The sequence below is a fragment of the Ranitomeya variabilis genome, chromosome 4, assembly GCF_051348905.1.
Source record: "Ranitomeya variabilis isolate aRanVar5 chromosome 4, aRanVar5.hap1, whole genome shotgun sequence".
Taxonomy (NCBI): domain Eukaryota; kingdom Metazoa; phylum Chordata; class Amphibia; order Anura; family Dendrobatidae; genus Ranitomeya; species Ranitomeya variabilis.
The window spans coordinates 521657210-521673155 of record NC_135235.1 but is presented as its reverse complement, the minus strand read 5'-3'; the positions used below and the strand labels follow the sequence as shown (position 1 = coordinate 521673155).

Genomic DNA, 15946 nt, shown 5'->3' with positions numbered 1-15946 from the left:
CAGATTTTATAACACAAAGTTTATTCCAGGATTTTTTTTTTAGAACAGACATAATTTTTTGCAAATAAAATGACCTACAAGGAACAAAGAGTTCTCCAGAGGGTTTTGTGCAGCCTCCCTATTCATGGCTAGACAATAACAGCTGGATGAGTCTTCCCATGCCTCCAGTAGGAGTAGTTACATTACCCATTAGTACAAGAAAACAAACTAACATCTCTCTAAAATACTAGAATTAAATAGGTAATATTTTACAATGACGGAAACACAACCCTTAGAACAAGAAAATACAAAAAGTACATTTTCCTTCTTAAATTTCATAAATACGTTAATATGCTGGATAAATAATACAAAAAATGAGAGAAAAAAATAATAATTGTTTTAACGGATTCCATAAGCAGCATTAATAAATATTCCGCATGATCACACAAGCCTGGCAGTTTCCAGGTCTGAATGAGCTGGGCTTCTGGGCTGCTCTCACCCTTGTAAACTCGAAGTGCAAGAAAGATGTCCACACAGATCGCTTAGCAAATACTGAGCAGAATTCACTGTGCTTAGATTGATGGCAGACATCTCCTAGTATTTCTAGTATAGTATAGCATACTATTTACCCTGTATTCACGATAAGACCAGAGGATTTTTTTTTTTTTTTGGTCTTTAAGAAAGACCTGCAATTATTGTACTTTTTTTTTTGGAACCCATATATTTTAACAGAGAACTGACAAAAAAATCAATGATCTAGATAGTACATTGTTCTTTTGATCTTAAGGCCTAGGTTCCTACCACTACAAAGCAATATACCTCCTGTTACTTGAATTTACAGAACAATACACATGTGATCAGCTAAGGGCATACATTGTGTACACAACCTATATAATTCAGGCGTCTGTCCCAGATCTCAATACACGTCCAAGCCTATTGCTGATCAGGTGGATTTTTTTTAGGGTTTTTCTCATATACTACTAGTGGACAACTAGTAGGATGGAATAACAAAAGCCATTAATGTTGGCCTATATTATTCCATAGAATATAAGACCCGAACAAGCAAAAGCATGGCCTTCAGAAGCACTTGTATTGATGATACTGAGGTTAAGTTACAGAACATATTAGAATCCTGTAATATCCAGAATGTAAAAGAAAATGTAAAAAAAAAATGCAATAACAGATCAACACAAATGCTTCTTGCTGATCCCTCGGCAGTGCCTTTGCCCAGCGAGCGCCCCCTGCAGGTGAAACGCTTCCTCATTCAATCACAAATGGGTGAGTTTAGGGGCCTCCTGGATCCTTCCCTGATGATGTGATGACAGCTCTGTGTAGGTTGGGTGGGGTTCACAAGGTGCATGATGCTGGCTGGTTGGCATGGAAGGGGCGCCACTATAGTCCAAGTTATTGGGCTGGTGTGCAAGGTGGTTAAGACCATACATAGAAGGGCCTTGTGCTGGCACAGAATCCACATAGTTCCCCCCAACATACACTGGGCTTCCTTGCATGCTAGGGGAGACATAGCTAGCTCCATTTCCCTGTAAACCATGGTGATCATACTCTGGAGCCGAGCTTCCATACTTCTGTTGGGAAGGACAGCCTTTTGCTGGGGTCTGGTAGTAGGCATTCTGGTGGGGTTTGTTATTAAAGGGGGGTGGGGACGGTGCCTCATAATTAGCAGTCATTGAGTGCATGGATCCCAGGAAGCCTGCAGAGGATTGCATGCTCAGAGGTGGGCTGCTCGTTGGTGAAGGTCCTCCAGAGGATGAGGACAGGCCTTTTACCTTCTGGTCCTTCTTATACTTCATTCTGCGGTTCTGGAACCAGATCTTGATTTGCCTCTCGCTCAGGTTCAGCAGATTGGCCATCTCCACCCTCCGGGGTCTGCACAAGTAGCGGTTAAAGTGGAACTCCTTCTCCAGCTCCACTAGCTGCGCGCTGGTGTAGGCCGTGCGAGCTCTCTTGGAGGCCGCGGAACCCGGGGGGCTCCTGTCACCACCGCAGCTCTCCGCCGCTGCTGCAAATGAAATAACACATAATTACTACACGCAGAAATTGAAAGCATCATGCCATAATAAATTCTCCACCATGTTTCGCCCAGACCTGGCCTTTCCCACATTAGTCTGCACTTCATAAGCCTGGCATTTATTAAGAGCTCTGCCCCCCAAAGCTGCCCTGCTTTATGGAGATTTGATCAAGCAGTGTAGGCAGATGCATTATGACCTTTATCTACTATTCAATTATTATTTCTTCACAGATAGCTAACAACACATAAACCAGCCTCAACTACCTGGCAGCAGATTTTCCTGTCAATGTCCATATGCTAATTAGTTGTACAATATAGAATTATTATTATTATTATTATTATTATTATTATTATTATTACTACCATTAATAGAGGTAGCAGTAGTACTTATTCTATTAGTAGTAGTAGTAATGGCAGTAGTTATTTATATTAGTAATAGTAGTAGTATAATGACAGTAGTAGTGTACTTGTATTATTATTTATATTATTAATATTACTAGTAGTGGTGGTAATATTAATAGTAGTGTATTTGCATTATTATTTATATTATTGCTATTATTATTAGCATTTGTAGTGTACTTGTATTATTATTTATATTATTACTATTATTATTAGCATTTGTAGTGTACTTGTATTATTATTTATATTAGTAGTAGTGGTAATAATAGTAGCAGTGTACTTGTATTAATATTTATATTATTAGTAGTAGTCGTGTACTTGTATTATTATTTATATCATTATTATTAGCAGTAGTGTACTTGTATTATTATTATTGTTATTATTATATGATAAGAATAAAAATATGTATTTGTAAACAAAGTTGATAGTAAATCATTTTACATCCTCACATGTAAAGCGCCATGGAATAAATGGCGCTATAACAATAAATAATAATAATAATAATAATAATAATAATAATAATAATAACTTTCAACACGTGATTACATGTTCTAGTGTGGGATGGAGGTAGTTAAAAACCACGAAACAAGGTGTAATATCACTTAAAGGTAAGTGAAACATCTGTAAAGACTCCATATTTGTAGAGATTAATAGTCTCGGAGACACTTTAAATAAGTTCATAGAAACAGATGTGTTTTTTTAAACTTCTTGTTACTAATCATATAGAAAAATATTAGGAAGTGTCACCCTGAAACAAAATGGCCCCTACCAGGCCTAACTAGTAGTGATAACTAGCTCTCCCTGACCTGCACAGTAAATAGAGCTGAGCACACAGACGCAGCGTGTGAATGGTGGCTTTAGTACCTGTGGCAGGGGGGCTGGATTTTTGCTTGGAGTTTTGCCTGGATTCTTTCATCCATGGAAAAATCTGTTTGCTGGTTGTATTGGAAGGGACCTGTGTTTTTACCGATGAGGACTTGGCTCCAGACTGGGCGCTGCTGCTGTTGCTGGGAGCTGCGCTGGGGGACACAGAAGAGGCCTGGTGGTGATCAGATGCCAGGCTGGGGCGCATACAGCTTCCATTTATGGTTTTAGGTTTGGCCAATGGACCATTGTGTCCTAAGGATTGTAATGAACAAGATGAACGCTGGAAATCATTGTCGAGGTGAGAAGAAGTCGCAAACGATTGCTGTGGCCCTTCATAGCCCAGACCGCCTGCCTGGTACGGGTAGCCTCCAAAGAGAGTGGGGTTGTCATAGTAGGATGCTTTCTGCATCTCCTGGGTCCCCAAAACGTATTGCCACCTACTCGGAGGGTGTCCCCACCCTTACAGAATAACATTGGCACCCCGCGATCACCTGGCACTGACTGCCTCTGGGTTTGGTGAAGGCAACCTGCAAGAAAAAAGAAAGACACAAAGCACAGATTGATAAAGTCTCTTCTACCACATGAATAGAGCAGCATTTATAACATCATTCTAGAATGAGTCTAGTTATTTATTGTGTGATTCATGTCATTATCGACACATTAGTGATTAGCCGCAATTTATAGCAGGCCCAGATCTATCCTCGTTATATATCAGCGATGGCTTCAAAGATCCCTATTAATGACACGGATCACAATATTTATGTCAACAGCTTCCAATCTTAAAGAAGAGGAAAGAGTATCATTCCACCCCAAAAATATATATATGTTCAGAGATGAAAATAAACCTTCCACTCCACAATGCCGGCCTTACCTACGGGACACACACTTAAATCCTGCATAATAAATATTTAAGCTCTCCTTGTCTTTTATCTTTCGTTTTCAGTTTGCCACATACGACTCTTTTTAAACCAGAAAAACTCGCAAAGCTGCAAAGCTCCCTGCGCCCGGAGCGTTCATCTACGGCAGAAGACTCCAGGATAATAGCTGCTGTCCTGAGCCCGGTGCTATGATGTATGAGGGTCAACCGAGCAGCCCCGAGACCTCCAGCAGCCCCACAATTGCTTTTATTCCTCACCAGCACACAAGGAAAAAAAGAACAACTGGATCCCTCTTTGTGTTCCAAACATTTCAGATGCATTTTCTGCATTCAAAGGATGCAAATAAATCTAAACATCCTTCCCGCCACACAAAAAAATATTAATAATTAGTTTAATATAGGACTAATACTAAAGGTTGACAACACAGTAACCCACAAACGTAATATACAGATTATGTAAAAAAAAAAAAAAAAAAGCTTGTAGCAAACATGACATTAAATAACGAATGTCACACTTATAATGTATAAAATCTGACAAAAATGTGATACGTGGGAATATATACATAGAGATCGGAATATATACATAGAGATCATATGTAAATATGTATTATATATATATATATATGTAAATATATTATGGCAAGGCCTCCTGCGATAGAGCAGGTATAGTATATATATAAATATATATATATATATATATATATATATATACACTATGTTTATAAATATATATATATATATATAAACTATTATTATTTAATATTATAAGCAATCAGTGTTTCCAGTGTGCCTGCTCTGTCGCAGGAGGCCTTGTTATTGTGCAGCACTAAATATTGTGACCACATGAGCTGTTTTGTGTGAGATAATAAAACGTTTCGAATCTTATAATAATGTCAGATAGCAGGAGAGACAGGGAGAGAGGTATACTCTCTGGGTCTGGGCAGCTCTTGCTCCTCATCTCTCCACACGTCACAAATGTCGCTCATTTATCTTTGTCGGAATCCTAATTATTTACTCCAAGGAATTGTTCAAGAAAAACTCCTCTACCTGAATAATAAATATTAAATGCTATGCTGTTCCAATTAGCTGACACTGCTCCCCCATCTTTGAGGCACTCTAGAAAACAATTATATATATTATATATATACACATATATATATATATATATATATATATATATATATATATATATATATATATATATATATATATATATATTCATTGATTGTTATCTTTTTATTATTTGTGCATAACATGCTCATCGGCAAGCAAAATGCAACTTTGGTAAATGGGTAATTAAAAATTATGAACTGAAGATTAAAATGAATGTAACTAGATATACTGAAAGCTATATATATATATATATATATATATATATATATATATATATATATATATATACACACACACACATACACACACACATGTATATATATTCGTATTCGAGTAGAAAGCAGCTTTGTCTTGATGCATGAAAGAAAAGGAATGCAATAAGAGATAAAAGTGCCCATATTGGAGGGTGACAAAGCAGGAGACAATGGGCGCAGGCTGTGCACACCTTGATGGGGCTGTCTGGCCACAAGTCCCTATGACAGAATTATAGCTCCTGGATTGCTACATAAAATTTCGATAATTCACATAAACAGATTGCAGTAAATAGATGTTTAATGAGAAGCTAAGAAAAAGGGAAAGTGTGAGAGCGGAGGGAGCTAAAGGCAGCTGTGAACTCTTCTTGAACCGAGCTTGCAGTCATCTGGTCATAAATCACTGGGACACAGACTCCGCCATTCACTGGGAGACTCGCTGGGTCCGGCTTACCTTAGCAGAGTGCGGAGCGCGGCCACTAGCAGACATCGGCTACATCCACCTCCAGCGCTGGGAACAGGCGGCGAGTCCTCCCCGGCAGCCTGGCGAGAAGCATGAGGACCGGGCTCCGGGAGGAGGCAGCTCCGTGCTGAGCTCAGGGCTTCTTGCAATGGCCAGGCTGCAGCTCCGGCTGCCCTGTACACCGCCCTGCTCTCCTGGAACAATGGCCTCGGCTCCTCAGCTGGCTCCAGCAGCACCAGCCGTGCGCTCCCCAGCCAACATCCTCCAACGTGCCAGAGATAATTACACCAAAAATCACCATTTGCTTTTTACACCACAAGTCATCGGCTGTTAATGCTCTAAACACAGCGTCACCACTGAGGGATTATGCTAATTGCAGACGTGGACAGAGGCCTAGTCTTGGAGGGAGCAGGAGCTTTCTCTTCCACTGCTCAATTAGGTGCCAGTCTATGCTAATGGGCCATTTGAACTCACCTACGATGGCTCTTACAATCTGGTTTCCCTTTTTCTTTTTTTTTCTTTTTTTTTTTTTTTAATCCAGGGCTTCTAGTTGTTTTCACAGCCATTGCAGATTAACCCTTTCAGCTCCACTGGGGCTCGCAATGCATTACCCAGCAATACTTAGGGGGTGAAAGGGGCAATGAAATAGTTAATCTACACTGTTCTCCCCCTCCCCTGGGGTATAATATAGAAATAAGTTAATAATGCATATTATTGTGACACATTCACCTATCATACAATATTAGGGAATATTTCTTCGCCTCCTGAGTGTTTCGGTGGCAATACCTGGCCTAGTAAGGAGGTGTCAGCTATTAGGAAAAATACAGATCACACACATAAATACATACAGCTCAACAACTATCATAAGAGGGGGAAGGATTCCTTGTAGTTGTAGTGTGTGGTTCCTGGAGAGCTCATTTAGCTTTATACAGCGCTCCCTGGAGTCTAACCCTTTCATTACCACATGACAGTAAGAAACTCACTGCATGTGTGGAGGTGTCTGCATGACAGCAGAGGGGTGTGCACCACCTGGGCCGGCTCACAGGGGCCCCCGTTTGTTTTCCTGCTGCGCTATATCACTTAGAGCACCAAGAGTTACTTTACATGTAAAAGTAGTTTCCTTCAGTTCCCTTTGATATATAGTTGTCCATTTTAGAATTTACATCACTATGCTCAGCAAATACATTCCAGCATTTGGCATATGGAGGCCATGCTTTATTTATTTAAAAATATAGATAGACAGACAGATAGATAGATATTAGATAGATAGATAGATAGATAGATAGATAGATGATAGATAGATAGACAGATAGATATTAGACAGATAGATAATAGATAGATAGACAGACAGATAGATAATAGATAGATAGATAGATAGATAGATAGATAGATAGATAGATAGATAGAGAGAGAGAGAGATAGATAGATAGATAGATAGATAGATAGATAGATAGATGCTAGATAGATAGATAATAGATAGAAGTCATATAGAAGTCAGCACTTTAAACAAACTTTATCAAAACAAAATTCAAATTTGAAAAATATTGTATTGATTGAGCCCAAAATTGCAACGTTTCGGTTAATAGAATCTTTCTTAAGCCCCTGAGAAGGGTTCCATGTACTGAAAAGTTGCCATTTAGGCTCAAAAAAGTCATTTTTTTCCATTTGAATTTTGTTTTGTTTGTACTGCTGCCTTCTTTATGACTAACATTATGAAACAAATTGGACATTTGCTTGAGGCCTGGCAACCATTTGTAAGTAGCTATTAAATGGTGCTGTTCCACAATCTTCTGGATAGACATACAGACGATAGATAGATAGATAGATAGATAGATAGATAGATAGATAGATAGATAGATAGATAGATAGATAGATAGAAAAAAAAGTTGAAGCAGCACTCCATATTACAGTTGAAAGGTGCTTTTTATTAGCCCATGTGGCCACGTTGATGGGCTCATAAAAAGCACCTTTCAACTGCATTATGGAGTGCTGCTTCAACTTTTTTTAATCTATTTAAAAGGTTAGGTATATGCCTGTGAGGATTTTCACTCTACAACCTTTTTACTGTGCTGTGCTGATTCTGTTTTTTTCTAGATAGATAGGGAGATAAAGAGAGATAGATAGATAGATAGATAGATAGATAGATAGATAGATTGACATAGAGAGACAGATAGATAGATAGATATTGGATAGATAGATAGATAGATAGATAGATAGATAGATAGATAGATAGATAGATAGATAGATATGGGAAGGATAGGTAGATAGATAGATATTGGATAGACAGATAGAGAGATAGATAGATATGGGATAGATAGATAGATAGATAGATAGATAGATAGATAGATAGATAGATAGATATGGGAGGGATAAATAGATATAGGAAGGATAGATAGATAAATATGGGATAGATAGATATGAGATAGATAGATAGATAGATAGATAGATAGATAGATAGATAGATAGATAGATAGATAGATACATAGATAGATATGGGATAGATAGATAGATAATAGATAAATATGGGATAGATAGATAGATAGATAGATAGATAGATAGATAGATAGATAGATAGATATAGGATAGATAGATAGATAGATAGATAGATAGATAGATAGATATAGGATAGATAGATAGATAATAGATAAACATGGGATAGATAGATAGATAGATAGATAGATAGATAGATAGATAGATAGATAGATAGATAGATAGATAGAGTTGAACTGTGTAGTATTTTCCATAGTGAACTGCATGTGGTCTGCTATGTGTTATCATGTGGGAGGGAGGGGAACAAGACTGACAAACACTGATTGCATGCCAAAATAAGATCATATCTCAAAGTATTCAGTTAATGAGGGCCATGGCAAAATTATATAAATATAGACCATACTACTTTTAGCATGTATAGTAGACATGTCACTCTGGGATAAATATATATATATATATATATATATATATATATATATATATATATATATATATATATATATATATATATATTATATATACTATAGATCACATCCCAAGTAATATATGCACCCAAACACTATTGGTGAGTGTAAATAAAAATTAAAAAGTTGTGATGTTGCCTATGACAACTGGTCAAGTCTTTGTGATGTTGCCTATGACAACTGGTCAAGTCTCTTTCACCTTCCTATAAGTATTGGAAAAAAATAAGAACTGAAATCTGAAATCTGATTGGTTACTATGAGTAACTTCACTTATGGTGCTGTACATACACTTTGATATATCAAATGTGATGTATTTACAATCGATACAGCATGTATCTATCTATCTATCTCATATCTATCTATATTATATATCATATCTATCTCTCTCTAAACATTTATCCATCTCATCCATTATCTATATTGTGGTAGTATTTGACACTCTACTATATACATCGGTGATATTATATATGAGCATGGTCATGAATGTCACATTACCGTATTTATGTATTTGATAACACATTGTAGAATACACAAAGCACTTCCAAGTGTCCATAAAGGTCTGTAACATACATCAAGTACATCCTATGTGCATCTTGAAAAGTAAAACGTTGAACAGATGCAGAAGTGTGGCCTGTTGCAGCGTATTATCCACTCATGTGACAGTAGTTACTGACACCTCATAAGTGTAAAGTATTTGACACTTGAGTGACTTAGTCCCATAATGATTGTCAAGTGGAAGTGACTATCATTGACAAAGAATTTGTCATGTAGAATCCTGTGTGGGGTTTTCCTGGCTCTCATTGGCCTGTCAGGTATAAAAGATAATTGAAGTCCTACATTTTCTGTAAGTGTATCCATTATTGTAATAAATTAACTTTCCCAAATTGTCTACATAGTTCCATCATTTTATTCACACGACCTATATTGTATTTTTATAGCTACATAAATAAATATAATATTAATTTCCAAAGCAATGGACTTACCAGATTAACAGTCGTGTCCAATATATATGAAACTTCAAAAATAGTGAACAGGAGCAGGTTCCTGTAGAATCAGAGACATAAAGTTATTAAGTCCTAAGAAATACCATTGACCAGTTTGTTACATTGTATCAGTTTACATTACTGCATATGCAGCATATTAAACAATAGTAAAAGCCGCCCCCATACCATTGAGTAAACCACATTATATGTCCCTTGTATTATAATATAGAGAGAGAGAGAAGCTGAGGCCTAATAGTCTATTGTCTTAAGTGGCTCTATCAGAGTCTAAGAAGCACATAGTGAGAAGAGGTGCTAGATGGAATATATTCTGCACACTGGTGTATATTCACTGTGGCAGGCACGTGGTTCCCTGTGACTGGTGTGATATATACCAAAGCCCATCTATAATGTTTCTTCAGCCTGTGAGTTACTGGTCTTTAAATATTATTAGCGCACATTTATACCGTGCGTAAAACCCTCACAAATCACTGTGACCTCCGCACAGTAAAGCATGGGCTGGTGGCTATATATTCTTTATTACACGTGGCCTTGGCACTAGGCTACAGAACACATCCCGACCAGTTAATTACTCATTTCCCTGCTAGATTAAAGGGGGAAGTTATTGCTTATGAAGAAAAAATTCCAGAGCCTAAGAGGAGATTATACCATTGTACAAAAAGCTTCCAATTAAACATCCTTGTATACCTACAATTCTTCAATATCTGGCAGCAGAACACTAATATTGTAGCAGTCAGCCATTAAAATCACAAAACTATACCTAGATGTTTGCATTTACTCACCTTCACTGGATGAGCTTTATAGACAATTATTGAAGCTTGCAAGTTGCTCCTAGAGCCTCATCCAACCTCCCTGTAAGGTCACCTCTCTTGCAAAGGCCTCATTGCTGGTGACCTGAGATTGGAGGCACATTGATCAAGTGCAGGTCCCAGATTTCTGCAGTGTTGGCCAGAAATTTGGAACAGCGTTGTAAAGCATCAGGGTGCCAGAAGTTTTATGGGTGTTCTTTCCCTGTGGCCGAAATTTTGTCTTTTTCCTTTCATCTCCAGGACCAGGACAATCTCTTGAGGTGGGTGAAAACTCCAGCGAGCTAATCTCAACCAAGGAATGCAGATAAAATTCCAGCTTCTTTAAGGATCTGCTCTTCAAAGCTCTGCATCTACTGGAAGCTTGGGGTCCTTTGCTCTAAACTAATAACCTGACTCTGTACTTTGCTGGAGGGTCTAAAAGGAGGTGGGTTTGACTCACACCCACGTTCCATATTAACCCAGCCAAGAGCAGATTCTGGCTGTATCCCACTCACTTCCACCAGGGATCTGCCACTGTTGATGACCAATAATGAATTCTGTGTCCTCTAGGGTAGGGTGGCTTCAAGATAGGGGCGAGAATTCAGAGAAAAAGTGAACAAGACATTCATGTTTTGGAATTTAAAAATTACCTAAATATTTTTAGGAGCCTTTGAACTGTTGTTTCTTCTCATCATGCTTTTCTTTCCTTCAAAAAGTTACACTTCATCTTCAATCAATTGTAACTGAAGTGTTTTAAGAATGTTCTGGCAGAGTCCTCTCTACATGGTCTTTCCTTCTCTTCTATATTTTGGAAGTTAATTTTTAACCAGAGTAGAAGACTTTGTGGTCGTTAATTGTTAACAGAGTATCTATGTTCTTATTGTTATGGTTCCTCTTTGGAAGCTCTCTAACTCATAGGTCACAGCCTTGACTAGTTTGGTTCTCCTAAAAGCGACAAGTATTGACTTTAAATTTCTGGCTTCCCATTATGTGGAGATCATTATTGAAGCCTCACTAGATCCAACACACGTTTCCACACATCATCGTTGTAACTAGTGGATAACACACAATCTAAAAACTGTATCTTTATCAAATACCTAAAACGAAATGATGAACCTAAATCTATTCCTGGAAATTATTTATAGCTACTGGGCTGCAATGTCCTTAGAAAAAAACTAGATATTCACCCTGAACCGAACAATAACAAAGGTAGTTTAAATTTCCTACAAAAAATCCCTCCATTAATATCAATTTACTTCAATGAAAACTTTGTTTCTTCATCAACTTGATGATTTATGATAAAATCAATTACATTAAGGTCACCGAGGACCTTGTGGTTTGTCTCAGATTTCATTCCTGAGCAGATGAGCCGCTTGGTAAAAATATTCCACTTAGCTGGAGGCAAAAAGAATAATTCCGAGGCAAGGGAAATTTAATGGAAGTCAATTTTCTACGAAAATATCAAGCTTCGGTTTCATGTTCCTGCTGTATGGTGATATTTTTGTACACATGTGCACTGATTTGCCTCAGGAAATCAGAGAACAGGGTGGAAAAATAGCTTCTGTAAACTCACAATTTTATGCCATGTTATTGGGGACTGAAGAAAATATAAGATTCTTCGCCTTGTGAAAACATAGTAGAATATATTCTATGCTTTAAATCATTTGTGCCTCAGAAACAAAAATGTTTAGATATTTCGTTTGACATCTGAGATAGTTTAAAAATAATATTGGTAACGAACTTAAGCTATCTCCCAATATTTAATATAAAATTAATGTTTTAAATGTATTTCATGTTATATATACATATATAGAGATAGATAGATAGATAGATAGATAGATAGATAGATAGATAGATAGATAGATAGATAGATAGATAGAGAGTATGTTATATATATGCACATATAAACTAAAGCATATAGTATTTATGATATTAGAACAATTGGCCATAGATGAATGAATGAAAAGAAAGAAAGAAAGAAAGAAATTATATTAAAAAAAAAGAGAGATAAATAAAATGGTCGGTTTCCATTCTTCTTGGAACAAGGGAGGCCTATTGTGTTTGACACTTGTAAATCAAAGATTAACCAGGATCTGCTCTTGTCCACACATTAGCACTATGCTGTTCTATATCCGTTCGTTTGTCCGTTTGTACCTTTGCCAAAAGCTGGAAGGAGGTGAAGGCACAAAGTGACAAATATAACATAAATGGTGTATTGGAAACATAAAAACGGTGTGGTGAGGGGCAGAGTACAATGTTCCAGAATTCTGTCTACCAAGACTGATGCACCTGCCTTGTGCCACATTCATTAGGGGCTTTAAATACTCTTGCACCTCACTAGACACTTTTACAAAAGGGTGTGTAGTTGTTTTTTTTTCTGATCTAAAACTAAACTATCTAATAGCTGGTGTAAACTTTGAATAGAGAGTAAAAATGCAGCAGACCTAATATCCAGCAGGAGCCAATCAGATCAATTTGATTCATTGTCCTAGTTCTAATAGAGTGAGACAGACAAAATGTAAGACTGTCTTTTCTAAGTTTTTGCTGTCTCACCGTACTAAACAGAATTAGTGAATGTGCCCTAGGCTTCCCAAATGTAAGAACCACATGGCCTCTTGAGAAAATAAAAAACACATACACTTGTATGCACTTCACACAAATGTGCAAACACACATGCCCCACAAGGTAAAAACACCCACATATACAGCGACATGAAACAAACAAAACAAAACAAAATCCACTGCTCACACTCATATATAAAGACTATAGATTGCATGGTTAGAGTTGTCTCATATTACCAGATATATTTGTTTTGATCATTGCAGTGTTATGTAAAGTCAATCATTGTGGTAGCAGTGTGTCCCATTAAAACCCACACACCCCCAAAAAAAAGTCAAGTGAGGACATGCCTAGAAATATGTTTACACTGGGGTAATGTTTTCCCATCCTTTGTGTGTGTTGCTCTCTTACAGCCAGAAAAGTGCAGTTTAGTGCATTTTTTAACCCTCTACCAGATAAAAAAAAAAATGGAAACCTGTCAGACCAAACAGACATTGTTCACATCTGTTTTCAGATATTGTCAGCCTCTACTGTATCATTGGTAACAAGAAAACCGCAGTGTGCATTTCTATTCTTGTTATTAAAAATACCAGAGCTCAGAGGGAACCCTAAAGGATCCGATGAAAGTCAATGTGGCTTGTCAGGTTTAGTCAGAATGCCAGAATGTATTTGTAACAGGGCAAATATTTTTGTACTCTGTTACTCAGTAAAAAAAAACAAAAACCTGACCAGTGACAAGCTAAGGTGAAATCTCCTTTGGAGCCTCCATCAGGAGCCTCAGTCACAAATGTCTTCCTTTTTGATTGGGAAGAGTAGTGCAGTATGCAGCACTATTCTGTTTAGTATAGACACCAGAACAAAGCCCCTATAGACCCCACCATAACTCATTGGGCTCCATTGGTGTCCTTCATTTGAGGTATCCTGTACTGAATCCTGGTCTTCATTTAGTAGCACAGATGTGAACAGAGCCTTGAAATGGAGTTTGCAGGTTCAGTCAAGATCCCTTACAAAATAGATTTGTCTTTGTGTTCACTTTTGCACCTTCTTCCCTCCCTTCTATTAGTATTAATTGTATTATTTAGTATTGTATTATAAAAACTTTAATAAAAACTCAGTTGAAACACATTTGCATTGTAGGATATTCCGTCACATTTGATATGGAAAAAAAAATCTGGCTCTGAATACAGTACCTTTTTTTTTTTTACCAAGGTCACGTTGGCTGATGCAAAAAACAGCATCAAAGGGGTCTATTTGCATCCATTGTATAAGGGATATAGCATTGCCTTGTGCTGTCCATTATATAAAAGCAGCACACATAGACTACATAGAAAATAGTTTTGCAATAAAAACCCACCTCCTTGTCAGAATAGCATGAACCTATTATCTGTTATTTCATACAATGTGTTTCTCAATATGTTCGATAAGACAATATTCAAATTGTATTGTTTCAGCCAAGCAAGTGTTCCATAATTCGGAAGATCAAATCATAGACTGAGGTGAATAAGAGGTGAAACAAAGCCTGTTATACAGATGGTATAAACCTCAAACACACATACCCCACACACTACTTACTACACATACAAACCAGAAAGGCTGCATTCAGGTTTGGTTTGTTTTGGCTATAATTTGTGTGTGTGTGATATATATTTAACACCCAAAAATGTAGTGTAAACAAATCATTAATTTTAAATGGCTACACGATTGTACAAAAAGAATATATTAGTTTTAAAAAAATCGAAAACATAGAAGAGCAAGATAAAAAAATAATGATACAAATTTAACTTATGCAATAATTGTCCAACAGTAAGACAAACAAAAAAAAAAAGTAAAACCAGTATTTTATACTTCATACACTAAACATTCACAATGACCAACCCTTGTCCATCACACAAAAACCGTGCACACTACATCACACTTACTGCTGTAGAACACTATAACTCCAGCACTGAGCACTGTCTATATTACAACCACATACCACTCCTCTCATTTAGGACTTTCTGCTCTTTGACTCACCAGTTAATTTATTTGTTTCCCTTTCTATTCTGTCAAAATTATGTATATTTACATTTTCTATTGTTTATTATGACTTATTAACTACACTCTACATGCTTGTAGTTCTTATTTTTTCCCCTATACCCCCAACATTACTTACATTTTTTTATCTCTCATTATCAACAGTTTCAGCCCATGACTTTCCATTATACCTGTCCACTTAAATAAATATATGCTATTAATAATAATAATAATAATAATAATAATAATAATAATAATATATTGCTCCCTCTATGACTTACTGTATGAACTATCAATATTACAAATATAATAATGATGATGATGATAATAATAATAATAATAATAATAATAATAATAATAAATGTAAAAAGGAAAATAATAATAATAATAATAAAAATAAAAGAAAACACTCTTTACACAATGAACATATTGCATCCTCTGGTCAAATAGCTGGTTTTGGTTACGTGTACATATGATCGTGCAAATATAGTGTACATATGATTGTCTATAGGAGGAGTCTAACATTTCCTCACAAAAGCAATAGCAGTGATAACCATATTTGATGTGGATGGCTGTATACATTGCATATGATGTATAATGTTAACAGTGCATTATAAACATTAGGGTCAATTATTAACTAGAGGGCTTGCACATAG

The 15946-nt window shown here is 36.7% G+C and overlaps 1 protein-coding gene across 7 annotated transcripts in view; it reads right to left on the bottom strand.

Moving 5' to 3' along the window:
- HOXB3 (homeobox B3) overlaps positions 1-15946 on the bottom strand; it is a 46644-nt gene continuing 30698 nt past the window's right edge. For 5 of the 7 annotated variants that reach the window (XM_077252199.1, XM_077252197.1, XM_077252196.1 and 2 more), the window contains 3 exons: positions 9913-9973; positions 3269-3798; positions 1-1996 (listed from right to left, as the gene is read on the bottom strand). In XM_077252199.1, the coding sequence (XP_077108314.1) occupies positions 1248-1996; positions 3269-3680 (1161 nt within the window). In that variant the 5' untranslated portion in view covers positions 3681-3798; positions 9913-9973 and the 3' untranslated portion in view covers positions 1-1247. Of the gene's footprint in view, positions 1997-3268; positions 3799-5966; positions 7271-9912; positions 9974-10712; positions 14552-15946 lie in introns of those variants that run through there. The other 2 variants (XM_077252201.1, XM_077252202.1) reach the window with 2 other exon arrangements.